The sequence below is a fragment of the Centruroides sculpturatus genome, unplaced genomic scaffold (genome assembly GCF_000671375.1).
Source record: "Centruroides sculpturatus isolate CEXI.00-Female unplaced genomic scaffold, Cexi_2.0 scaffold190, whole genome shotgun sequence".
Lineage (NCBI taxonomy): Eukaryota > Metazoa > Arthropoda > Arachnida > Scorpiones > Buthidae > Centruroides > Centruroides sculpturatus.
Window position 1 is genome coordinate 173,134 of NW_019384543.1, and position 27,172 is coordinate 200,305.

The following is a 27,172-nucleotide window of genomic DNA, read 5'->3' on the forward strand; positions in this document are numbered from 1 at the left end:
TGCAATACTGATACAGCGGAAAAAAAGTGATGCAGAGATCAACTAAAGGTCTCTCCAGCAAATACTAAAATATGACAAGTGTTTGAGGTCTTATCATGTGGTATAACATAATCAATCAAATAATTTTATGATAAAATATTCATAAAAATGCTTTATTGATGATTTATTACATGAAGATTATAGACCATTGAAAAAAGATGAATTTTTTACTGCTTTATACTATGTAGGATATGTTATTTTTTCATTCTCTACCTTTTTTAATTTTTTGTTTCAGTTATTGAAATCATTAGTTATATAATCACTTTGGCTTGATCTGACACAATACATGATATCTATCCAATGTATAATGTCATAATGTAAAGATAGCAATGTTGTGGGTATTGATCATGTCTGGCAGAGATAAATAAAAAATTTAATGTATGTGATTCAAAATCACAAAAAATATATAATAAGATTTTTTTTATTGTAAAATCTTTTATATGTCCTTTCTCACACCTCAGGAAATAAGTNCTTCAGATATACTAATAATACATTCTAATAATACTAATATATCCTAAAAATAGCAGATTGTCATTGGCAACGGCAAAAGAGTGGAAACATCATTCGCACTTGTTCGAAAAAAGTCCATTGTGTGTCTCACGTAACTGCCGAACGGAAAGTCCGTTATTCGCAGCGTCCGTTATTCGAGGCCTACGTTATACGAGGCACCACTGTATTAAAGAAAGAAATTTGATTTATCTGGTTCATGTAAATATTTTCCTGACTTCATTGCTTAATACTTATGTATCTAAAAATATTACTTAATCAATTATGTCCAGGACAGTAAATATAAACTCACAAAATAAAAGACTATTTTATTGTAAAATCTTTTATATGTCCTTTCTCACACCTCAGGAAATAAGTCTTATGGCAGAGTTGACATTTATTTAGAGGTTACTTATCCACATCAATATGCAAAATGTTATAAAAATTCCCTCTGGTGATAGCACAAATAAAAAATCATCCTGGCAATTTTATCAAATGTATATTATAACATTTTGCATATTGTGTCAGATGAATAGCCTTCAAATAAAGATCAACTCTGCCGTAAGACTTATTTCCTGACATATGAGAAAGGATACAATAAGATTTTTTATTCTGGTATTTTGAAACAGTGCCAGTAATTTTTAGTAATTCAAACACAAATTACTTATTGTATTTCTTCAGACACATGTACAAATGAGATGAACATGTATCAACTGAATAAAATTTAATGATGAGATTTGCCAAGTGTCTGAATAAATACAATAAATAATTTGTGTTTGAATTTTTTATTGTATAGTCTTTATATTGTATATATTTTTTTAAATTTACAGTTATTGTCCCAGCAATTTCATCAAAGGTAAAGTATTATTTTATTTTTGAAGCAAAAGTATCCAACAGAGTTGTTTATAAACTTTTTATAAGAAAACTTTCCATTTTTATAGTTTTTATAGATTATATCAAGAACTAAAATATTAGCATTTTAAAGAAAGTTATTTTCCTCAATAAATAAACAATATCCTTGCATGCTAAGAGTACTGGTAAATTGATAAACTTGAATTATTCTTGATAAACTCTTGATATTTTTAACTAAGTTTACATTTACACAATAGCAAATTTATATAAATCTACAATAGCATGTAGATAATAATTATTATCTACATGCTATTTATAATAATACAGTATTTAATATAACTAAAATTTGTTATTTGGGTATTCAGATTTTTGATAAGTTATCAATGATATTTCTTGCTATAAAGTTTTAACTTTCATATATTAAAAGTGTCATCAATAGTTACTGTACGATAAATAAATTTTTCATAAAGAATAAAACATAAATATTTTACCAATTTCTTTTAAATTTAAATTACTTACTAAAACATATTCAAAATAATACATAAAAGCAATATTAAACAAATGTATGAACCAATGAGCTAAAGAAAAAAAAAAAAAAAAAAGAGANAAAAAAAAAAAAAAAAAAAAAAAAAAAAAAAAAAAAAAAAAAAAAAAAAAAAAAAAAAAAAAAAAAAAAAAAAAAAAAAAAAAAAAAAAAAAAAAAAAAAAAAAAAAAAAAAAAAAAAAAAAAAAAAAAAAAAAAAAAAAAAAAAAAAAAAAAAAAAAAAAAAAAAAAAAAAAAAAAAAAAGAGAGAGAAAAAGTCACACACACCAGTCATTGGTTCATAGGGTATGTATGTTGTTTACTACACCCACCCTGATGATGTGTTGTTGTTGTTGTTTAAAAGTAATATTTTTTCTTTTTAATTCATAGTGGAATTATATATTGATTTTATATAATATCACATTTTATGTCTCAGATAAAATTTATACACACTCAATCTACTTAAAAGAGTATAGGATAACAGAACAATTTGTTTGAGAGAGCAATTTCCCATGTTCCCAATTTTCTCTCCTATGTTTTAGGGTAGAAAATTGTTTAGGTTCTACTATCCAGTGCTCCTGTTAACAGAGCACTGGATAGTAGAGCACTTTTAAAGTAACAGTCTGAATTAGAGAATACTATTCTAAGGCTCTATATTTAATCTTCTAGTACATGGGTAAATGGCAATAGGACTATACACTATAATTTGTTGAGATTTAGTAAAACCTCCCATTTGTCAATTTTCTAATAAATGGTCAGTTGTAGTGCTACACAACTATATATGTTATATATTTTTTGCGTTTTTTTTTTTGTACGTAATGTTCCCTTATTATGTATTGCGATTTTATTTTTGTGCGGTGTTGCGTGATCCTTTCCTCTTTTGTCCTGGTGTCACCTTTTCTAGGGTGCAACGATTGGAGTCCTCTGATTGGTCCAGGGTAGTGTCACGTGCAAGAGAACTACTTCCAGAGCACAGGAAGTATAAATTGAGAAACTTTCACATTGTAAGCTCACTTTTTATTCCCCTTTGGACTATTCTGGAAAGACAAAAAGTGAGAAACAAGTTGGAACCTCCAAGCGAGATGTTTGTGATGATCGCCATCAACAAAGTGACATTGTCGACAGGATTAGGACAATCTGTTCCCATCATACCCAAATAGTGAGATATTAGCTAGTAACATACATTGTGCATCTGAGATCACCCAAGAACTCCAATGGGACATTTAGTTTTGGAATATTGATATTTAGGATATTTAGTATGTATATGTTTTTGTCATATTAGCAACCAATGTGTTGGAAAGAGTTTAAAATACAGCCATAAAAAACTGTTTTTAATGGCTGTATTTTAAACTCTTTCCAACGTTACCCGTTATACACTGTGGTTTTAGAAGACAGAACCTTAGGTATCGTATAAGTGTAACAATTTTTTAAATACAATAGTTTTATGTCAGTAAATACGATCTACATGCAAAGAATTTGTCATCTTACTAATTGTATTTTTTTTAAAATAATTTGTAGTTTTGAACTGAAGAGGGACATAAAATTCATATAAGTCTAAAATGCATATGTCAAAACAATAAAAGAAGTATCTAACCCAGGTGAAAGCTGTATTGATAGTCTACCGAACTGAATTGATCGGATTAAAGAGACACATTCACAATCCAATAACCTGATTTTTAATTGAATGCCAAACAATTACTGGATTACATCAGGCTATCATACTGCTACTAAATAGTTCGAGAAATGAAGATCAGACAGAGGTCTGGGTAGCAAAACTGGCAACATATCTACACAGAAAGCAGGAGCTGTGGATTCAAGTCCCACTTTGGGCCAATTCTTTTCTTCCAGAACCTTCTAAATTAATTAACAAATATTAATTTACTTATAATTATTAAATTCATCAAGAGATGGCACCTGATACCTACCTCTATGTCAAATTACTTAATAATTAGTATTATTATTATAGACCAATATAATCCAGCAATTCTTTGATGTTAAACTAAAAATAACAGAAATAAATAAATAATAATAATTGATATTTGAAAAAGTTACTGTAATAAGATATAAAATAAATTATATAGATACAGAGTGAGTCAAAAGTCCCTTGAATCCTTTTCGTATCAAGAATACTTAAAATATATTAAATTTGTTAATGTAGTTACATAGGAAATAATGTGTAGAGCAGGGCTTCTTAAACTTTTTTTTATTTACAACCCCATTTATGATTGTGATTTTCTTTGTGACCCAAAAAATATAAAATAAAGATATACAAATTTGCAAAAACAATAATGGTGTACTACCACAGTTCACTCTTGTGTTACAATGGAACAGAGACAACTGAATACACTGAAAGCAACAATACTACACTAGTTCACACTACAGTGTTGCTAAATCGTTGTCTTGCTGCACCAGAAGTGACACAAAGTGCAGTTCTCGAAACCTATGACACAAAGTGTGCCATTTTCAAACTCTCACAAATTATTTCCAATATTTTGCATTAAAATTTCACGACCCCAAGATTTTGCTAAGCGACCCCAAATGAGGTCGCAACCCATAGTTTAAGAAGACCTGGTGTAGAGAATTGTATGGACCTTTTTGTTGACTTTGAAAAAAGATTACATAAAATAAAGTCACTTCTCAAAAATTTAAAGCTCAAATTACACAGTCCAAATGTATTTATTTGAATCCAGAGAATAGTTTTACACTAACTAAATGGTGCTCTTTATCATTGGAACTTTTAAGTTACCTCTGTTCATAAGTACAACATAAGTAACCTGGAAATGATTTTTATGTATAAACATAAGTCCAATAGTTATTTATTAAAGCCAAATGATTGCCAGATTAGATCAGGCTATATTACTGATATTAGTAATTAGTATGGTTATATCCAAATTAATAGTTTTGGATGCAACAATCAGACAGAATCTGGGTAACGTATTGGCAACGCATCCACATGGTAAGTGGAAATTGCGGGTTCAAGTCCTGCCCCAGACTGATTCTTTTCTTCCAGAATCTTATAAATTAATTAACAAATATTAATTATAATTGTTAAATTTAATAAGAGATTGTGCCTAATGCCTACCTCTAGGCCAAATTACTTAGTATTTAATTAATTATTAGTAGCAGTAATATAGCTTGATCTAGTCTGGTAATCACTTGATTTTTAGGTAACTACATAAACAAAGGTAATATATTTTTAGGACTTTTGGAATAAAAAGGGTTTAAGGAACTTTCAATTAACCCTGTGTATTTATTTTGTTCAAACTGATGATAATTAAATTATTTAATTATGAGTGTTATAAAAAAAATTAATTTTTGATATTTGCAGATGCTGAAGAAAGTGATAGNTATATATATGGATTTTTATAAGATTTTTTCTATCTAAACTATAAATTTTAATACTGCAATGCAAACTATAGAATGAAGAAATTTTATGTAGTGTTCATAAATCAACACTTACAACAATTGCAATAAACACTGGTGTGCAAAACTTAAGCAACAATTGTTTTTTGTCATAATGCCACAAAAAAAAAATCACCCAGGAGACAAAATTCAGAATACAGAGACAGTATTTTGTACTTAAAAGATGAAGAAAGCATACTAGTGCAAAAATGAATAGAATGCATATAGTATGGAATCAAAGCCTCTTTTTATTGTAGTCTTGCACTGCATGTGCCAACTGCACGCATTTTGCATGCCTTTACGTAACCTGTGATGTCTTCTTCCCGCATATGAATCACTTTCTACTGAAATGGGTGTTCATTGTACTGATGGCAACAAGCCCTTTTCTACAATTTCATGGCCATCTGCCTAAAAATTACATCGTTGCTTAAGTTTTACACGCCAATGTATGAACCTATATGTAATTTTTTGTGAACAAAAAATATGGATAAATATCCAATATAATCATTAGTGTGTTAATAATTTATTACAAATTACTTTAAACATTTTCCAGTTTTGTACATCCAATAAACATTAAATTTCAATTAAAAACTTATTACTTATGGTATAAATATACATTACATTATTAACGATCTCACTAATTATTTATTTTTATAAATTAATTTTATGCTTCTTCTGGCAATTTATACAATAAACTGAAATAGACAACTTTTATGTTTTAAATTTTAAAAATACTTGAAATTAACAAGGAAAATCGTGTTTAGAAGTATAAAAATATCTTTAGTAATAAAATTTTGGTTAATTTTTATGTTTATTTCTTTGATTGAAGTTAATACAAGGTACATTAAACTGGCTCAAAAATGCAACATCATGATGAGAATGAAAACTTCACTTACCATGTTGCGAAAAAATAAACAACAACTAACTTAGTCCCGGCATTATTGAGTTCCACGTGGAATTTTGAGTCTTCGGGTATAATAATAACAGTCATTTTTTAAACTTTTCTTTTATTGTTAAATTTGCTTACAGAATAACCCCTTTATCGTAAACGTAACGAACGATCTGTTTTCCTACATGTAACCAATGCGCTTATCGTCCAAACAACTTTCCGAACCCTAACGTTATTTCGAAAGAACATTTTAGATAAATTATTTATTAACGTACTGTACTTATTACGTTTAAGCATAAACTTTTATTATACATTAAAAATAAATAATAAATATCGGTTNACAAAGGATAAAAATAATTATATTAATATAAAACAGTCCTAAAAGTTGGGGATATATGTGATGAAAAGCATTCTATCAAGCTTTATATGCAGAAAATAATGTGCTGTGGTCCCTGTAATTAATGGAGTGCACCACAACATGTTATCTTTGATGTGGAGAACTTAGTTTGAAATCTATATACCCCATAACTTGGAAGGACATTTTTTATCACAAATATCCCCAACTTTAGGGTTGTCTATTTTATATATTTATTTTTAACCTTTGTTCTTTCTGCCCTAGGGGGTAACATTTATTTATATGTTATTGTATTTCTTCATTTCTTTTATTATTTATTTATTTTAATGTTTCTATTTATTGTAATTATGTTGTAATTGTTCTGCATTCTTAAAATTTATGTTCCATTTTCTTGCATTCTAAATTGTTTGAAAATTTGTAAACCTGAGGATGGTCATTAAACATAACCAAAAATGTTACTTATTAAAAGTTGTTCCTGCTGTAAAAGGTAATGAGTAAATTAGAATTCACCTATGCAATTATTTTTATTGTATGTCTTCATCTCAAGTGGACATGATAAGAAGTGATTCACAAACAGATTTCTGAGGTCACATAATCATACTTTAAGGTATTACTGTAATTATTTACATCCCATTAGAAAGCATTCAGAAATTTTGGACCAAGAATGTTCACATCTTTTCAGCTGTTTCCTACTGTATTTCTAGGAAGAAGTGAAAGTAATGTGACTAGTAAATATTCTGTGTTTACTAATTATTCAATAAAACAATAAAATTGATTATATAGTAATGGAAACCAATATGAATAGGGTAGAATTGCACAAAAACCAAATAAAAATATGCAAAAGCACAAAAACCAAATAAAAATATGCAAAAGCACAAAAACCAAATAAAAATATGTGGAACATACTAATAAAAGAAAAAAATCATCTACCATTAATGGAATAATAAAAACCCTGTTTTGCTGAAAATGTAAGATATATATTTAATATAAAGTTTAAATTACATGTTAATACTAAAACATTATCTTTCTTTGCTTTTTTATTTTTATAAAAATGTATTATCAAAAATCAAAATTTGAAATACACAATATATGTATACACATTTTATATTAATAAATAAACAACTATAAAGATCAATGTAAAATTTAAATTTATGAAAATATAAAAATAATATAAAAATTTATTATTAGTAGTAGTAATAATTCACTTATTGTTGTTAACAACAATAAGAGAATTATTATATGATTATGGATTTATTATATTTATTATTATATATATGGATTTTTATAAGATTTTTTCTATCTAAACTATAAATTTTAATACTGCAATGCAAACTATAGAATGAAGAAATTTTATGTAGTGTTCATAAATCAACACTTACAACAATTGCAATAAACACTGGTGTGCAAAACTTAAGCAACAATTGTTTTTTGTCATAATGCCACAAAAAAAAAATCACCCAGGAGACAAAATTCAGAATACAGAGACAGTATTTTGTACTTAAAAGATGAAGAAAGCATACTAGTGCAAAAATGAATAGAATGCATATAGTATGGAATCAAAGCCTCTTTTTATTGTAGTCTTGCACTGCATGTGCCAACTGCACGCATTTTGCATGCCTTTATGTAACCTGTGATGTCTTCTTCCCGCATATGAATCACTTTCTACTGAAATGGGTGTTCATTGTACTGATGGCAACAAGCCCTTTTCTACAATTTCATGGCCATCTGCCTAAAAATTACATCGTTGCTTAAGTTTTACACGCCAATGTATGAACCTATATGTAATTTTTTGTGAACAAAAAATATGGATAAATATCCAATATAATCATTAGTGTGTTAATAATTTATTACAAATTACTTTAAACATTTTCCAGTTTTGTACATCCAATAAACATTAAATTTCAATTAAAAACTTATTACTTATGGTATAAATATACATTACATTATTAACGATCTCACTAATTATTGATTTTTATAAATTAATTTTTATGCTTCTTCTGGCAATTTATACAATAAACTGAAATAGACAACTTTTATGTTTTAAATTTTAAAAATACTTGAAATTAACAAGGAAAATCGTGTTTAGAAGTATAAAAATATCTTTAGTAATAAAATTTTGGTTAATTTTTATGTTTATTTCTTTGATTGAAGTTAATACAAGGTACATTAAACTGACTCAAAAATGCAACATCATGATGAGAATGAAAACTTCACTTACCATGTTGCGAAAAAATAAACAACAACTAACTTAGTCCCGGCATTATTGAGTTCCACGTGGAATTTTGAGTCTTCGGGTATAATAATAACAGTCATTTTTTAAACTTTTCTTTTATTGTTAAATTTGCTTACAGAATAACCCCTTTATCGTAAACGTAACGAACGATCTGTTTTCCTACATGTAACCAATGCGCTTATCGTCCAAACAACTTTCCGAACCCTAACGTTATTTCGAAAGAACATTTTAGATAAATTATTTATTAACGTACTTATTACGTTTAAGCATAAACTTTTATTATACATTAAAAATAAATAATAAATATCGGTTTAAAATAAAGAAACACTCGGCTTTTAATAAATATTAATAAGCCCAGTGGGATTTTGGCTTCTCTAAATTTGTGTTCCTAGTAATCGTACAGTTTGTGCGATTTTAGGAAAATACTTTTTTTTTTAACTTTCTGCCCTGAAGCACTAAGAGGGCCTCTTTTAGCAAGCCCATTATGGGTTCGGCCAGGCTCACAATGGGGCAGCGAGGGTCAGGGCTCTGACATATCCGGATTGACCACATTCCAAAAAGTTCTCGGGGATTATTCGACCCGTCTGGATTCGATCCCGGGTCACTCAAGGCGATAGGCTATACCTTGACCGCTCGGCCATCCGGCCGTCGATTATGAATATGCTAAGATGAAACAAAAAGCTTTAACTAATTACTTAAAGAATGATATGTTAAATATACAATCCATTTATAGTTACTGCAATAGTACAGTAACTATAAATGCAATAGTGTTACTTTATTGAAGTCTCTCCTAGGAGCTTTGCACTTGGTAATGATAATGAGTCACGACTCCACCCACGTTTTGTTTCTTCCAGATTTCAACGGCTTGGCTATAATAAGTTTTCAAAAGACACATAAAAGTCCTCTCAAGGGATTGCAATTTATAGGGGTAGATAAACAACATGTACACATTCTCTAGAGGTTAAAGGTTCCTAGTATGTGAATATTGTCCATCGAAAACCAGAACCACAGGATCATCTTTGCTTAATTTGGCATGTCTGAGGAATTGCTGTTCAAATTACTGAAGGAAGCTATTCATTTGTAACTCATTCATCCAGATTTATGGCATGCTGCGATAGGTACATTAGGAGCACCATCCAGCAGTTCCTTTTCCACATTCAATCTCAGAAATACAAGAAGTGGTGAAATAAAGTGTCCTGCTTCACTCATGCAAGTCATTACAATAATCAGGGAGTTCCTTTCTGCAGATGACAGAGATCCTATCTAGCGATTCGTTTCAACGAAATCACTTTGCTTGTCTTGTGTTGGACAACAGTTAAATCAGTCTCATCACAATTGAACAGCTTCTTTGGTGAATGATTTATAAGTTCCATTAAAGGTTCAAATATCCCGAAAAACTTGCCAACATTTTCTTTTGTGAGCGTATAATTCTTCTCATTGAAGAAGCTTATGGAGTTCTAAGACTATGCAGACGTGAATTTAGTAGCGAGCGATATAGTTCTCGCAAAGGAAAACCGTGCACAAGCGAGAAGCAAGAAATCTTGCTGGCGAGATCGAATTTCTAGTTCTCGAACCTATCTGACAGGTTTTAAGAATTTTCTTGTATTATATATGTGAAATTAAGTGTTTTTAATTAATAATTATTGCTGATATATAGAATTGATAATTATTATATGAGTCAAAATATTACTAGAACTTATTAACAACTTTTGGATTTTTCTCGTCAATGACGCCTTGTTTAAAAATAGGACTTTAATAAAGAGCTTAAAACACTATATGAAAAATGTAAAAATACATTTAAAAAATAAAATTAAAAATGATATTAATATTAATAAAATTAAAAGTTAAAGATAGACGTACCTGGGTAATCTGCAAATTTACTAATAAAATTTAGTAACCTTTTGCAAAAGTTACTAAAAGAAATTAGTAATGTAAACAGGTGAGAAATGTTTCATATAAAATTATTACATACTGTATAACTTTACACAGTGTTTGACAAAAAAGTTATAATTTAGAAAAGAAAAATTTAACTTTGTGTATTTCTTGCAGGGAATTGAACGAACATCAATAGGCCCTTTTGCAATATATCTTGATACATTAATAAAACAAGTGCCATCAAAGAAGTATCTTGATAAATATTGTTAATAATTTTATTGATGAAGAATTAATACAAGAATAACTTTATTAAATAAATTAAATAAACAACATTTTAAACAAATTTTATTTTCAATTCAATATGTTTCACTGCCAAGGTAAATATTTTGTTTTGGAAGGACGGAAGGGAAATTTGCTATTTCCAGAGAGGATGAACACCGTCAGTGGCGTAGCGTGGGTGTCAGCTGCCCGGGACGGAGGAAAATTTCGCCGTCCCCTTATTTGGGTATCTTCTCAATTTAAAAGACTAAAATTCAGTTTCGTCACAGAATAAGTAATAAAATATTCCGTGCTCATTTCAGTCAGTCCGAATCGAAGGTGCGACAAAAATATGAAATGAAATGGTTCAAAGTTTTACAAGATATTATTATTTATTGTGAAATTTTGCCGCCCATAAAAGTGCCGCCCGGGGCGGGCCGCCCCTGCCGCCCCACTACGCTACTCCACTAAACACCGTTTCTTCGTTTTATTTCTATTTTTTTACGCAGTAATCTTAATAGTAAAAGTTTTTTCTTTGCTAGTAATAAGCGTCGATATCGAACCATTTTGTGTTTAATTTGTATATAGTACGATAATTCTACTTGACGAGTTCGACGGGAACAGGTGACTCATCATCTCCACTCCACTTTCTCTCGCTCGCACGCGTCTGCATAGTCGCACCCTTATTCGCATTTTTCACCGGATGCTGGCCCTCTGGTATTTAAAAACAAAACTATTCTATCTGGGTCGTTTGATTCATTCTTGTGTATTATCAGCAGTAAGATGAAAAGCGATAGAAAAAGCAACGCTTACTGTTGGTTCCAAATTGCAATTTCAAAGCCTTACGAGAGCTTGATATCAGGGCCGCTGTAAGCGGGCGTGCAAGGCGTGCACCGCACGCGGGCGGCACGTCCAGGGGGCGGCAAAGAGCCTTTCTGGCAAGCTCAGCATAGGTAATCGTAGTTAAACAGGGGGCGGCATAATCGGTATTGCACACGGGCGTTCAAACAGCTAGCGGCGCCCCTGCCTGATATAAGTTTTCGTCTATTCCCACGCGATAAACGGGAAAAACAGATGATTATTCGGAAATTCATCGGATATATTTATGAGCTCTGAATTCTGAGAGTGGATTAGACTGTTAAGAATTGGCAGTTTCCAGATTGTCCAGCTTTACACGAACAAGTTATGCTTCAATTTTAAAACATATTTTGTTAAATTTTTAAATGCCAGTAATTTTGTATAGGACAGAGGGCCGGATTTAAGCATTTCGAAGCCCTAAGCTGAACTCTGTAAGATCCTTACCAACCCTTCACAATTTTAGAAGTCAATCATAAAAAGAAAAGAATTAATGAAATACTACACAAAATAAACAGTGAAGTATATTTTGTTGATTTGTAAAAAAAATGCTTATTACAAAATCTGACTTCAATTTTCTTTTTTGTACAAACGTTTGAGGTCTTTTGAAAGTCGAGGCTTTTTACTTGTAAATCCGGCCTTGATGGGACAATGTCAAAGCTGATGTTTTTTAACACAAAGGGCACAGATATGTATAGCAGATCTCACTCATTTGTTTCGGTACCACATAATGACCATGGGCGTAGCCAGAGTTTTGTTATGGGGGCCTAGTAGAGGCCAACCTGACACAAAATTGAATTATTTCAAATTGTTGTTCATCGAAATGAAATTTCCATAAGAATCGACAATAACTTAACACACATAAAACATGAAACTTCCTTTAATCATACGTTCTCGTAACATTAATTAATATCAAACTCTAGCAATGCCTTAAACAAAAATTAACCAATCAATTATTTTTTTACCATTCTTTAATATAGTTCACCGTCTTAATCTAGATATAGACCAGAGGTAACCAACAGTTTTTTCCTCCGGGCCGAATTGAAAAGAAAACTTTTTCCATTGCCCGAACCAGAGGCGGCCCTAGCAAGATTTTCAGGTGATTCGAGAACCTATTGTGGCGTCACTCCGTAGAGACTAAACTGTACATAAAGATTACAGATACACTTTTCACATTAGGCACAAAAAGCAGTTGACTTTTTTTTTGGATCGGAATTTCTCAACTTTCCTGCAACTTTACATTGTCAGGTTGTGGAGAGTTATCGCGGATCCATTCAATCAATTATTTGAAGTTCAGTCCAATATTCAGACATTAATTGCGGGCCGCGGTACACTACACCCAATTAGATTAGCTTCAACTTTTTATTTCTTTTTGCAAATCTGCTCAACACTTTTTCGGCTGTAACTTTCTGGAGAGGGCACCAGGTTAACTGGGGGAGCCGTGCCCACCCATGACCCTTCCTGGCTACGCCCATGATAATGACGTGTCCCGCTAACAATAATTGTTCTCCTTCTATAAAATTTCTCGATAAACAGCTACAGGCAGCATATATCATTATATCGGACAGTAATATATGATTAATTTTACATTACTAGTTACAAGAGACCCAGATAAAGTAGCTATTTTGTAAAAATGCGGCGCCCTCTATAGTTCATGAAAAACGCGAATAGCTTTAAAGATGTTTATGCGTGCCAAAGTTTTAGACTTTGGCACGCATAAATTAGCACGAATCTATCTATCTATCCAGTGGCATCCTCTCTACAGAGGGTTGCATTTGATGAACTATTCCTCTCCATGTTTCTCTATTCCAGGCTTCTCTTAAATCCTTTCCAGTCCAGTCTTTGATGTTATCTCTCCAAGTCTTTCGGGGTCTTCGTCTAGGTCTTGTCCCCTCCACCAGTCCCTCAATCACCGTCTTTCGTAGTTGTCCTCCTGATCCTCTAGCCAAATGTCCAGCATATCGTACCTTTCTTTGTTGGATATTTATAAGCAACCTTCTCCTCAAGCCCAGCCTGTCCAAAACTTCCTCATTTGTTATTTTCTCCGTCCAACTTATTCTTTGCATCTTTCTCAAGCACCACATTTCAAATGAGTTAATTCTTTCCATCATTTCATGCGTAAGAGTCCATGCCTCACATCCGTATGTTAGTACACTCCAGATCATTGTCCTTAGGATTTTTATTTTCAGTTTTATGTTAAGGCCTCTGTTTGTTAATATATGATAGATCTGATAAAAGGCAGCTTTTGCTTTATTAATTCTGCTTTTAATTTCCATTTTACATCTATTATCACTTGTTATCCAGCTTCCCAGGTATTCAAACTTTTTAACCCTTTCAAGTTCCTTATTTCCCAGAATGATCTGGAATTCCTCCATATCTTCCTTCTTTGAAACCTTCATTACTTTTGTCTTCTTTTCATTTATTTTCATATGGAATTTCTCCAATCCAGTTTTGAACAGTCGATTCAGAATTTTCTGTAATCCCTCTTTACTGTCACTCAGCAGGACTATGTCGTCAGCGTATCTTATGTTGTTGGAAGGCAACGGAAAACCACCATGTTCTATTTCTTTTTTCCAAGACTTGATGAACATTGAACGAAGTAGCACGAATAACGATATTTAAATAAATTAAACAAATGCGCTTTAATTAGAATAAATACAAAAAAGCTAATTGAAAAAAGGATGATTAAGTAATAACCAAAGGAATGATTGAAAAAGATGATAAATATTGTATGATACGTTGGTGTGCCATATGATTTCTCCATATGTGCCACTTTGGGCACATATGTGCCACTTTGGGCACATATGGAGGCACATACTGGTACAAAACAATGATGCGGAAAAAAGAATAAAAAGCAAAACCAATGTACAAAAATCATATAAAATTACACATATCCCACAAATATATGCAACATCAATAAAATAATAATCAAACAATTAAATACATTCTAAACTTAAATTTACATGGGAGTACTATCCAAAAAATAAAAATAAAAAAATTGATAACCAACAGACTAGGCTAAACCTTACCTAGAAAATAATAAAACAACAATTAAATCACTTGTTCGCAAAATCGGATAGTCTCCCCATATACATATGTATGAAATTAGCATATTTTAACTACCGGTATGAGGATCAATATGTATAGTACTGTACAGGTACTTATTAAATTTGCAGTGGCGTACCGTAGTGGGGGCGGCAGGGGCGGCCCGCCCCGGGCGGCACTTTTTAGGGGACGGCAAAATTTCACAGTAAATAATAATAACATCTTGTAAAAATTTGAAACATCTTAAACTATGCTATCGTCCAGACAGTCCGGGAATCGGCTCGCCGTCCGGGTGAACTAGTAATTTTCTTATCCGAGGAAATCCTGCGAAACCTATTGACTTTTTTTTTTGCTTATACGATTCATTCGCGTTCATATACACTACTAATATCCAATAGAACTATTTTAAACAGGTCGCTGCACTACCACCGAATTTTTCATTGCTTGTTCTATGACAAAACTGAATTTTGGTTTTTTAAATTGAAATATCTAAATAAGGGGGCCGAAATTTTCCTCCGCCCCGGGCAGCTGACACCCACGGTACGCCACTATAAATTTGTTTATTATTTTCGATATTACTTTTATCTAGGATAAAAGTATCATTAAGTTAGAACACGGTCAATAGGACGACGGCAAATGGGCGATGATCAACTGCAATATCATCAAGAGGACACTGGACATCTGGAAACAAAATAATAGGTCAACAATACATAAATAACAGACAAAGTACATTTATTTTTACCATTTTCTTTATTAAAATCCCTATCCTTTTCTATTCAGTTACTACACCATAAATTTAAAACAGTATTTTTTTGAGAAAAGAGAAAACGATTTAAACATAAAATTTGACAAATCTCGCGTATAATTAACTTTATTGTGTAGAATTACAAAATTATAAAGAGGTTATGTGTGACGATAAGTGATGCTTGACAAATTAACCAGATTGGTGTTTCTAGCAGTAAAGAGTGTTTATTGTTTGGATTTTTACAAACTGCCCTCCTCTCCATTCCTATTGTCAGCGTCGTTATTCGACGCCTACGGTCAAAATTCGTCATCCGAAAGAGTATTTGAACTGATTCTTTGTTTTAGGCCAAGACTCCACTAGCGTAAAAACCTTCGCCGTAAAAACTTTTAATCACGTGACCTATTTACGTTTGCGTCTGGATTGCAGTGGAAGTCCGGCTAGCGAAGTTTTTACCGCGGCAGTACTATTGAAGTTATAAAGACAATGATTATATTCTACAAGTTTTTTTTTTCTGTACTATAATTACAAATGTAATAAAAATAATATATTTACTTTCATATATTAACTTTTATTTTCGTATTATTAATTAAGATAATATACAGCACTTATTAAGCTTAGCTTTTTTCATTATATACTCCTCTAAATTGAAGGATTTTCCTTTGGCCGTCCGTATCGCGTGATTTAGGCATCCATTATTATAATCGGGATACTTCTTGTCGTGGATACATGAATATTTTCGGATGTTTTCGATAAATCTTTCCAGATCTATTCTAGAGTAGCCACAAGAAAACGTACTGTACACAAAAGCTGGTTTTTCGCCATTTTCGCACCGCGTTACAATGACCTAGATTTAACTGACTTCTGATTGGTGGATGGTACCGTTTTACGGCCGTATTCGCGTCAAAAGTTGAACACTGTTCAACTCGCTTTTACTCTGGTTTTACGACCTGCTTAAGCGTAAAATATCAGGGTCACGTGATTAAAAGCTTTTACGGCGAGGGGTTTTTACGCCGTTTTTACAGTAGTGGAGTCTCAGCCTTAGGGTACGTCATGAAAACGCACACTAAGAAGGGATTTTTCGAAATTCCCCTGCGGGGGCAGAGATAGAGAATTAATGCTTAACCGGAAGAACGGCTTCTACTGTACTATTTTAGGTGCGATTTTTCGTTTTCAACTACGTTTAATTCTCATTGAGTACTTAGATGTATTAAATTGATAACATTTCAGATATTGTTATAAATATTTTTATCTATTTCGATTTTAAAAATGTTCGAACCGTTTTAAATTGGAATTTGTTATTGCATATTGGTTCGATTATAGAACGATTGTAAACATTCCAGAAAATTGATCAAATTGAACAGAGTTCGTTTGATTCTCGGCAATTCTCATCATTCTCGGCGGTAGATATTATATAACAATTTCTATGATTGTTGAAATACTGAATATAAATAGAGTTTGCTTGCAAAATCCTCGCGGGCAAAGCCGCGGGTAACAGCTAGTCTATATATATAAATAAAAATGTAATGTTCATTTGTTCCTATCGATTCCTATGAAATTTTGACACAACGTTGCATTCGAATACGCACGTGTTTTTATATAATATACATGTCGAAATTCACCCCACTGGGGTGAAGATGGACAGGATTAAAGCTTACCGTGAAGAACTCTGCTTCTATTTATACTATTTTAGATGCGAATTTTTGAGTTTTTGACTGCGTTTTAATAGGATACGTCAAGAGAATGTACATTAAGAAGGGATTTTTCTAAAAATTCCCTCTCCCACGGGGGAAGTGTTATACATTTACAATAGAGTACATTTTGAGCCACAACAACGCGTGGCGGGGTCTGCTAGTATTTGATATTTTTATTATGTTCTCCCATATTACTTACGGATTTCAATGCTAAACCGGTGATATTACGATTTCGTTTGTACCATCTCTATGGGGTTGTAGAAAAAAACGTGTACAATTCTTGTATAATGTTAAAAAATTAACCGTTACTTCGACAGCGTCATTTACAACTAAATTTAATGAATGAGAAAGATGCACGAGATACAAAAAAAGCTCTAAAATTTATTTTACTTAAATTTATGATTTATGTAGCCGTTGTCATAAAAATTTGTCTTTCCACTTCTTTCCCGAGACTACAAATATTTGAGTACAAAGTAACCGGTTTCGACTTATTTCTACTTAAGAAGTGGTTAAATAATTAAGCGATTAGGGAATTTGGAACATAAATAAAACCCCGCTGAAAGAGCCGGAATTTTACTTAAACAAAAGCTTAACCGAACCAATCTACATAGCCGAGTACAGTGGGGACCGATTTCTTCATAATATTAGACGTAATATAAACAGAAATTTTTCCACTTCATTGAGAATGACCGAAAAGTTGTAAATTTTGTAAATTTCCGTGGACACCTGGTCCTAAAACGAATTAGTTAGAAAACAAATGACTATTAAGTTTAAAATATTTAGATTTTTACAGCTATGGTGAAAAACGTTTAAAATCTACAACAGCCATTTCGCGTCCTTTGAGATATACTAGTGATGCGACAAAAGAGGTATTTGACATTGACCGGTATCGGCACCTGGGGATTTAGCAGTCCGCATGTATGCACGCTCTGCAACCGTCTCTGATTCCATTCACTAGCCACTCGTAGGGAGCTATTTGACTAAGTGCATTGTTTTAAGATTTAAAAAGTAAAGAATATTTTATATTTTTATGTACGTTTCTTTACAAAGCCATATGTAATTATAATTTTCTTTAAAAGCATATTCATACAATTGAAGAATATTTTGTACCAGGTATGTACCGGTACATTCACCACACATTTTATTTCACCGAGTAAGTTTTTATTATTTTATTTTTAATTGTAGCCCTTATATCGTGGCTAGCGATTCGGAATGTAATTGTGATATTAAAAATGCATTTAGAGAAGTCTACGGTTTTTACTGGCTTATCGAATAAACGATACGAATGGACCCTAGACCATCACTGACGCGCAATTGACTGATTGCCCCTGGATGTCGGCTTCTTACAGAAACACAGCTTCCCTATCATCAAATGTCACGGCACGCCACTGTAGTGTATTATTGTTGCAATGAATAAAATGTTTTTAATGTACGATATTGTTTCCTTCAATTTATTAGTGTCCTCCTTTTCATTGTAAAGAAGTTGGTCACCTTATCTATTTTTTTAATTGTATATTTTATTAAAACATTTAAAATTTGGTAAGTTGAAATTTAAAACGTTTACTTGATTTTCTGTACCAAGAAACCCTTTCTTTTTTCTTTCTTTGGTAAGGGTTCATATAGAGAAAAAGCCTTTGGATTTTTCTCCTACGTGTTATATAAATATTTGCCGCCAGGGCGGCGCGCGAGTAACTTGCATTCGGGGTCTATCGTCTATACCAGGGGTGTCCAACCTTTTTGTTCTTCTGGGCCACATTGGAAGAAGTCATGGAGTTTTGGGCCACAAGTATATATAATATATTTGTGACCCAATCCTTAAATATACAAGTATGTTTAAGGATTAACATGTCTAGATTATAGTAATAAGTATTAAAACTTTATCACGAACAAGGATATTTTAAAAAATTACTTCTACAGGCCCTTTCAATTTTTACTTAGAAATAAATAAATTCATTTATTATAAAGGAAACAAACAAAAAATAATTTGAAAAACACAAATATTTGTTTTATTTGGGTCTCTAATTAATAGAAAACGACAAAACACCATTTTAAATTGCATTTTTATTCGACTAATATATTTATAAATAATATGTAGCCCTGAAAGTAGCCAATGCGCGAAATGATAATTTTTACGCCAAACTGAAAAAAGGGTAGCCAAATCTTTCAATGATCTTTCAATGCTGGAAAGAATACTAAATAATGCTGGAGTTGGAACTCAAAGGATTATAGACCCAAAGTTGAGAAAAGGAGAGAAAGGCCAAAAGATAAAAAGTAGTGAGAAAGGTTAAATAGACCTTCTGTTATGCAAATATTGACCCTTAATTTTCCAACTTTCCTCACTACTTTTTATCTTTTGGCCTTTCTCTCCTTTTCTCAAATTTGGGTCTATAATCCTTTGAGTCACAACTTCAGCTTTATTTAGTATTCCTTCGTCATTCACACATCTCCAAGTATTTGAAAATATTTCCTTTTCACTCAAAAATAAAATATGTATAAAAGTTTACAGCTTTGTGAAATTTTTTTTTTGAGTTTATGCCGTTGAAATAAATAAATAATAAAAAAATTAAAACATTTGTCGGTTTTGTTTACACGTTTATTGGGCCGCATTGGAACTTGTTTTGGGCCGCATGCGGCCCGCGGGCCGCGGGTTGGACACCCCTGGTCTATACAGTATTTTAGAATTTTCTCGCCGAGGATATTCACGTGTCGTCTCTTTGAATTTTCTCGGTTGCACGTGGCTGTTTGATGTCTGGAAAAAGGTAACGTTTTTTATTTCTTTAGAATAAAATGGATAGGAATTAGTTGCTTTTAGTTATTTATATGTGTGATATAGTAGATGATACGTAAAAATACGATATTATTTAATCGCACAGGGGTCTACAATTTGGGGGTTTTCGACCCTGTCATACGGTCCTAGAATCTTGACAATAATTATTTTTAATGATGAATAATAACGAATAAGATTTTTTCGGACGACATTCTATAAACAGTTTTAATTCCACCGTGAGGAATCAATTTGAAAACGACGGTGAAAGAAAGAAAAAGATGGCGGCACCCATGCTATCCACAGTATCGTAGAGAGAGCTATCGGTATGATTTTAAAATATGCGTTTTTAGAGAAATATATTAAAAGAAGCGTCCGAATTGTAAAATTTAACTATAAAATGCCGAATTGTCTTGCCGACAGAAGATTCAAAGTAGCCACGAAAGAAATGCCGGCTATCATTCGAAAAAAATTCAAGATGACACCGTGTGCATTGTTAACGTGCGTTTTCATAAATTAATAAATAAATTCTAATAAATTTTCATTCATAAAATCACATAATGGACATTGAAACGAAACCATGGGTACATTTCAGTATACATCAAACAGCGCATCGGTGAACCGCGATAAACAAAATCTTGTTCCGATATTTTACGATGAGTTCACCGATGCAGCAACCGATACGCATCGTACTCATCGGGTTGTGGATATGGTCGACTCTGATATGGTGAACGAAGAAGCAATATGGCCGCCTCCATGCTATATTTAGCGACTTTATGAAATAATCATAAAAATTTAATAAGACAGCATGAAATACTATTTCATTCTATACGTTGAAAGTAAATATAAGATTATTTTACAATTTAAAAAGTTTTTTGGTATGTCTAATTGAAACAATGGTAAGTAGAAGACTATGCTTGAAGAAACTTTGTCGTTTTGGTACCGTCATTTTTGTATACAGAGAAGTTCTTTTACGTGTCATCATAGCAACAGTAGTAGCTAATGAAAATATTTCATTATGATTTTTTTAAAACTCATGCCCTGTGGGCACTCTTTTAGTAAGCCCATTATGGGTTCGGCCAGACCCAAAATGGGGCGGCCAGTTCGTGAGAGAAGGGGCCCACAGGGTGGAAAAATGTAAAAAAAAAAGTCGGGTGTGGCTGCATCCGGGACATGGCCATGTGTTTTACGTGAATACGTGTACGTTAACGGGTAATATTTTCTTTGAGCGTATTATATGTCTTAACTGTAAGAAGTCCTTCGGATCTCCATGCTTTGTTTTACGTTACCGGCAGGGCCGGATTATCGCATAGACAAATAAGACAAATGTCTAGGGATGTCTATTTTGAAAAGATTTGTAAATAAACTCGTTTACTTTTCTGTTGGACAACTGTATATAATAAACAAATAAAAATATATTGCTTTTTATATGGTTAATGTGAATTATTATATTATTTAAATATTAACAAAAAAGATTAAATTAAACAATTAATTTTTAAGGTAATATTGTTATTGTATAACAACTTTTGTTAGATATTTAATAAAATAAATTTCAATTTTTTTAAATTTATAAACAAACCGTTCAAACTTTTCTAGAAAAACTAAAATTTATTGTTGTATATCAAATATTTTTTATTAATAAAAATTTAAGATTTGTTTTAGTTTTTCACATTATTTAGTTGTGTTTTATTTATTGTTTTATATTTTTTTGTGTTCTATTTATTGTGGGAGAGGGAGGGGCAGTGGCGTAGCGTAGTGGGGGCAGCAGGGGTGGCAAAATTTCACAATAAATAATAATAATAATATCTTGTAAAAATTTATACCATTTTATTTCATATTTTCGTCGCACCTACGATTCGGACCGATTGAAATGAGCACGGAATAGTGTTACCATCCGGACAGTCTAGTCCGGGAATCGACTCACAGTCCGGATGAACTGTTAATTTTACCTGGGGATATCGTGCACAACCTATCGACTTTTTTTTTTTTTTGCTTGTACGATTTATTCGTATATTATACACCTCCAATATCCAATAGAGCTAGGTCATCTAGGTTACTTACGTTACTCGTACCCAAGTCTCCCTGGTCGCTAACTGTAACTGATTTAGAACCGGCATGCACTATGCATTGCAAAATGACATACGCATGCGTCAGGAACTTCTGTTCGAACAAACATCACCTGCCGTTCGGGTCAGCGATTTTAAAAAGATGGCAACATTACACGGAATTTTTCATTACTTATTCTGTGACGAAACTGATTTTTAGTCCTTTAAATTGAGATACCTAAATAAGGGGACGGCAAATTTTCCTGCGCCACTAAGGAGGGGACCCGGTAAGAAGAAAATGTTCAAGGGTCCAAAGTGGGTTAATCCGGCCCTGGTTCCCGGCACCGCTTCACTCTATCATATGTTTTATGGTTACAGTAGAACCTCGAAAACTCGGCCTAATGTGGACCGAAGGGTGGCCGAGTTTGTGAAAATGCCGGGTTATCGGGAATGGGGTTAAAAAAAATAAGTACGAGTGTTTCCTCCGAAAATACTGTACTGTACTTGTACAGTATTTACTTGTACAGAATATAACAGAAAATAAACTGCCCAAATACCCTTAAACAAAGGAAAAGTACGTCCTTTATGAAGGCATAGAGCCTTTACTACATGAAAATGAAAATTAATGAATACACTGTGTACAGTAATTTACCTGNTTCGGATCTCCATGCTTTGTTTTACGTTACCGGCAGGGCCGGATTATCGCATAGACAAATAAGACAAATGTCTAGGGATGTCTATTTTGAAAAGATTTGTAAATAAACTCGTTTACTTTTCTGTTGGACAACTGTATATAATAAACAAATAAAAATATATTGCTTTTTATATGGTTAATGTGAATTATTATATTATTTAAATATTAACAAAAAAGATTAAATTAAACAATTAATTTTTAAGGTAATATTGTTATTGTATAACAACTTTTGTTAGATATTTAATAAAATAAATTTCAATTTTTTTAAATTTATAAACAAACCGTTCAAACTTTTCTAGAAAAACTAAAATTTATTGTTGTATATCAAATATTTTTTATTAATAAAAATTTAAGATTTGTTTTAGTTTTTCACATTATTTAGTTGTGTTTTATTTATTGTTTTATATTTTTTTGTGTTCTATTTATTGTGGGAGAGTGAGGGGCAGTGGCGTAGCGTAGTGGGGGCAGCAGGGGTGGCAAAATTTCACAATAAATAATAATAATAATATCTTGTAAAAATTTATACCATTTTATTTCATATTTTCGTCGCACCTACGATTCGGACCGATTGAAATGAGCACGGAATAGTGTTACCATCCGGACAGTCTAGTCCGGGAATCGACTCACAGTCCGGATGAACTGTTAATTTTACCTGGGGATATCGTGCACAACCTATCGACTTTTTTTTTTTTTTGCTTGTACGATTTATTCGTATATTATACACCTCCAATATCCAATAGAGCTAGGTCATCTAGGTTACTTACGTTACTCGTACCCAAGTCTCCCTGGTCGCTAACTGTAACTGATTTAGAACCGGCATGCACTATGCATTGCAAAATGACATACGCATGCGTCAGGAACTTCTGTTCGAACAAACATCACCTGCCGTTCGGGTCAGCGATTTTAAAAAGATGGCAACATTACACGGAATTTTTCATTACTTATTCTGTGACGAAATTTTAGTCCTTTAAATTGAGATACCTAAATAAGGGGACGGCAAATTTTCCTGCGCCACTAAGGAGGGGACCCGGTAAGAAGAAAATGTTCAAGGGTCCAAAGTGGGTTAATCCGGCCCTGGTTCCCGGCACCGCTTCACTCTATCATATGTTTTATGGTTACAGTAGAACCTCGAAAACTCGGCCTAATGTGGACCGAAGGGTGGCCGAGTTTGTGAAAATGCCGGGTTATCGGGAATGGGGTTAAAAAAAATAAGTACGAGTGTTTCCTCCGAAAATACTGTACTGTACTTGTACAGTATTTACTTGTACAGAATATAACAGAAAATAAACTGCCCAAATACCCTTAAACAAAGGAAAAGTACGTCCTTTATGAAGGCATAGAGCCTTTACTACATGAAAATGAAAATTAATGAATACACTATGTACAGTAATTTACCTGATAAGACAGACCTCAGAAAAATACTTTATGAGAGCTTTTATAATTTTATAAAGCTGTCTATAATGAAAATTAATTAACTAAGAATTTTTTTTGCCCTGCCAGGGTGTGGCCGAGTTATCCGGAGTGCCGGGTTATCGAGAGCCGAGTTTTCGAGGTTCTACTGTATCACTGGATTGTTCTCGAGAAGCCCTTTCCAACCCGTATAGGATTTGTATATTTTGATTTGGCTTTTCGACGAGTATAGGCCGACATTGTATTAAGTTTTCTTCATTTTTAACTTTAATCTGTATACAGTAAAACCTGTTTATGGCGACCACCCACGGTTCCTTCAAAAAGTGGTCTTTTAGACAGGTGGTCGTCCAATACAGATGGTGCTGTAATACCGTATTTCCGTACGTATTTTGCGCACTTTTTAGCCATTTCTACTAAGCAAAACTCGAGGCGAGCAAAAATAAGCGAATTTTTTCAACGATAGGGCTATATTGGTATTGTATTTTATTCTTATCGGATAACCCGATTTATAGGAGTCGTCATGATATTATAAGACAGATTTAACACCAATATTTTAAAGATTAATACAATACTCGCATTTTCTCGATTATCATGCACACTTTCTTTTTTCCGACTTAATTAATTCGACTCGGTTCTTTTCGTTCAAATTGAAACTCAAACGAGCGTCATAGCTTCTCCCAGTCAAAATGTATACTAAACGGAAAGTATGTGACGCGGCCAAACGACCTCAAAATGGCGGCGCTCCCCCCTCCGCCGCGCGCGACGCGTCACAATCCCCACGCAACGTAATGAATTCTTTGATTCTTTAACTATCGTAGTGTAATTAAATTTTGGATGTAGATGATAGATATGTAGCTGCAATGCCAAACTGTATCCCCCGATTTTCTTATCAGTTTTCTGAATTGCTACCCACTACGGAAGCAAATTTAAAGACGTATTCACGTCAAAACGAAATACAGCTAAGCTTTCTACATTGAACAACCCATACAGTATTTTTCCTCCGGTTTGGCAGTGGCAGATCATCGTAGAGGCCAAGAAACACGTTTGGGGCCTCCGAAAGTTAGTCAAAAAGAGATAAATTCTGTGAACCTCAGGCACACATACTATCTCCGTCTACACCAGTGTTTCTCAACGGGGGCGATATCGTCCCCATGTGGGCGTTTTTCCATGTTGAGGGGGCGATTTGTAACAATTTATATTTTAGGGCGAAAAACAATTTTCTGGGCGTTATAGTAAAACATTATATTAAGAATAATTAAATATTTTTTTCATTATATCGTACAATAATTAAACAAATAACATTATATTAGTCAATAGTCTATTCAATGCAGTNGGCCTTTGATCCTTTAACTATCGTAGTGTAATTAAATTTTGGATGTAGATGATAGATATGTAGCTGCAATGCCAAACTGTATCCCCCGATTTTGTTATCAGTTTTCTGAATTGCCTCCCACTACGGAAGCAAATTTAAAGACGTATTCACGTCAAAACGAAATAAAGCTAAGCTTTCTACATTGAACAACCCATACAGTATTTTTCCTCCGGTTTGGCAGTGGCAGATCATCATAGAGGCCAAGAAACACGTTTGGGGCCTCCGAAAGTTAGTCAAAAAGAGATAAATTCTGTGAACCTCAGGCACACATACTATCTCCATCTACACCAGCGTTTCTCAACGGGGGCGATATCGTCCCCATGTGGGCATTTTTCCATGTTGAGGAGGCGATTTGTAACAATTTATATTTTAGGGCGAAAAACAGTTTTCTGGGCGTTATAGTAAAACATTATATTAAGAATAATTAAATATTTTTTTCATTATATCGTACAATAATTAAACAAATAACATTATATTAGTCAATAGTCTATTCCAGAGGTGGGGAACCTTTTTACCATTAGAGGCCACATTTAAATTAGGCAGCAATAAGAGAGGCCGCATAAGCTGATTGACCTAAGAAAGTGACTTTTGTGAAATTATTATAGTTTTTCTATAGATTTAACAATTTATTGCATTATATAGAAAAAATAAAATATAATACTACAAAATTTTAAATATAATATACATATAAAATAATATAAAAATATTATAAAAAAATACAATAAAAAATATTTTTTTATTCACTAAGTTAGTGACTTATTTGGCTTTGTTTTTTGTTTGACAGTAATTGTATATTTGGATCAAGCTTCGTAACACACAGCTTTAATTGATCCTCTAAATGTGCATCTGTAATTTGCGTTCTTAAATTTGTTTTTATTTTTGACATGAGAGAAAATGTTGTCTCGCAACAGTAGGTACTTCCGAAGCAGGAAAGTAAACGGCGAGCATGTTCTCGAAGGCATGGATATTCAACAGCATTTTTCCAGATTTCTATGGGATCCTTTTTAGCGTTAAAAAGGGATTTGATGATACTATCTTCCCCTAAATCAATTAACTCCATTTGTAGTTCTGCAGGAGCCTCGGATATATCTATTAAATGTGGTTCAAATGCCAGTTTCATAGCAGGAGTGTGCTCGTCAAAATCAGAAAATCTATTAGTATACTCTTCTATTAAACAATCCAAGACACCTACATATTCATCGAATATTTTATTTTCACAGTTCTGCTCATTTAACATTTTAGCTAGCTCCGGGAAGTGTTGTGCAGATATTTCCGATCGACAAAGCAATGTTTTGAAAAATGATAATTTTTTTCTAAACGCTTGGATCTTTTGCCACATTTCATAAATATACCTCGTTTCACCTTGCAGGCAAATATTTAAATTGTTTTGTTTTGTCATCATATCAGACAAAAATGCAAGGTTTCTGAGAAATACTTCATCTGATAGATCACATTGTTTTCCTTGTTCTTGATAAAAGTTTAAAATTTGTCGTCGTAAAGACAAAACTTTTATCAAAACCTGACCTGTTGATAGCCAGCGAACCTTGCAGTAGTATGGTAGGTCAACACTATACGTTTCCTCATCTAAAGAGAGCATCTGCCGAAATTCACGATGACGCATTGCATTTACGCGAATATA

General features: G+C 32.6%; 3 protein-coding genes across 4 annotated transcripts in view; all 3 read right to left on the bottom strand.

The window, feature by feature from the left end:
* LOC111623426 (thioredoxin-like protein 1) overlaps positions 1–8,982 on the bottom strand; it is a 51,894-nt gene extending 42,912 nt beyond the window's left edge. The window contains exon 1 of one of the 2 annotated variants that reach the window (XM_023366001.1): positions 8,765–8,982. In XM_023366001.1, coding sequence (XP_023221769.1) covers positions 8,765–8,859 — 95 coding nt within the window. In that variant the 5' untranslated portion in view covers positions 8,860–8,982. Of the gene's footprint in view, positions 1–6,198; positions 6,417–8,764 lie in introns of those variants that run through there. The other variant, XM_023365999.1, reaches the window with a different exon arrangement.
* A 4,521-nt stretch (positions 8,983–13,503) lies between these two features.
* LOC111623414 lies at positions 13,504–14,358 on the bottom strand. The gene has a single exon (XM_023365986.1). The coding sequence runs from the start codon at positions 14,356–14,358 to the stop codon at positions 13,504–13,506; it is 855 nt and encodes a 284-aa protein (XP_023221754.1).
* An 11,674-nt stretch (positions 14,359–26,032) lies between these two features.
* Positions 26,033–27,165, bottom strand: LOC111623438 (general transcription factor II-I repeat domain-containing protein 2B-like). The gene has a single exon (XM_023366012.1). It carries the CDS (start codon positions 27,152–27,154, stop codon positions 26,282–26,284), a length of 873 nt encoding a protein of 290 aa, XP_023221780.1. The 5' UTR covers positions 27,155–27,165; the 3' UTR covers positions 26,033–26,281.
* Between the last annotated feature and the right edge of the window lie 7 nt (positions 27,166–27,172).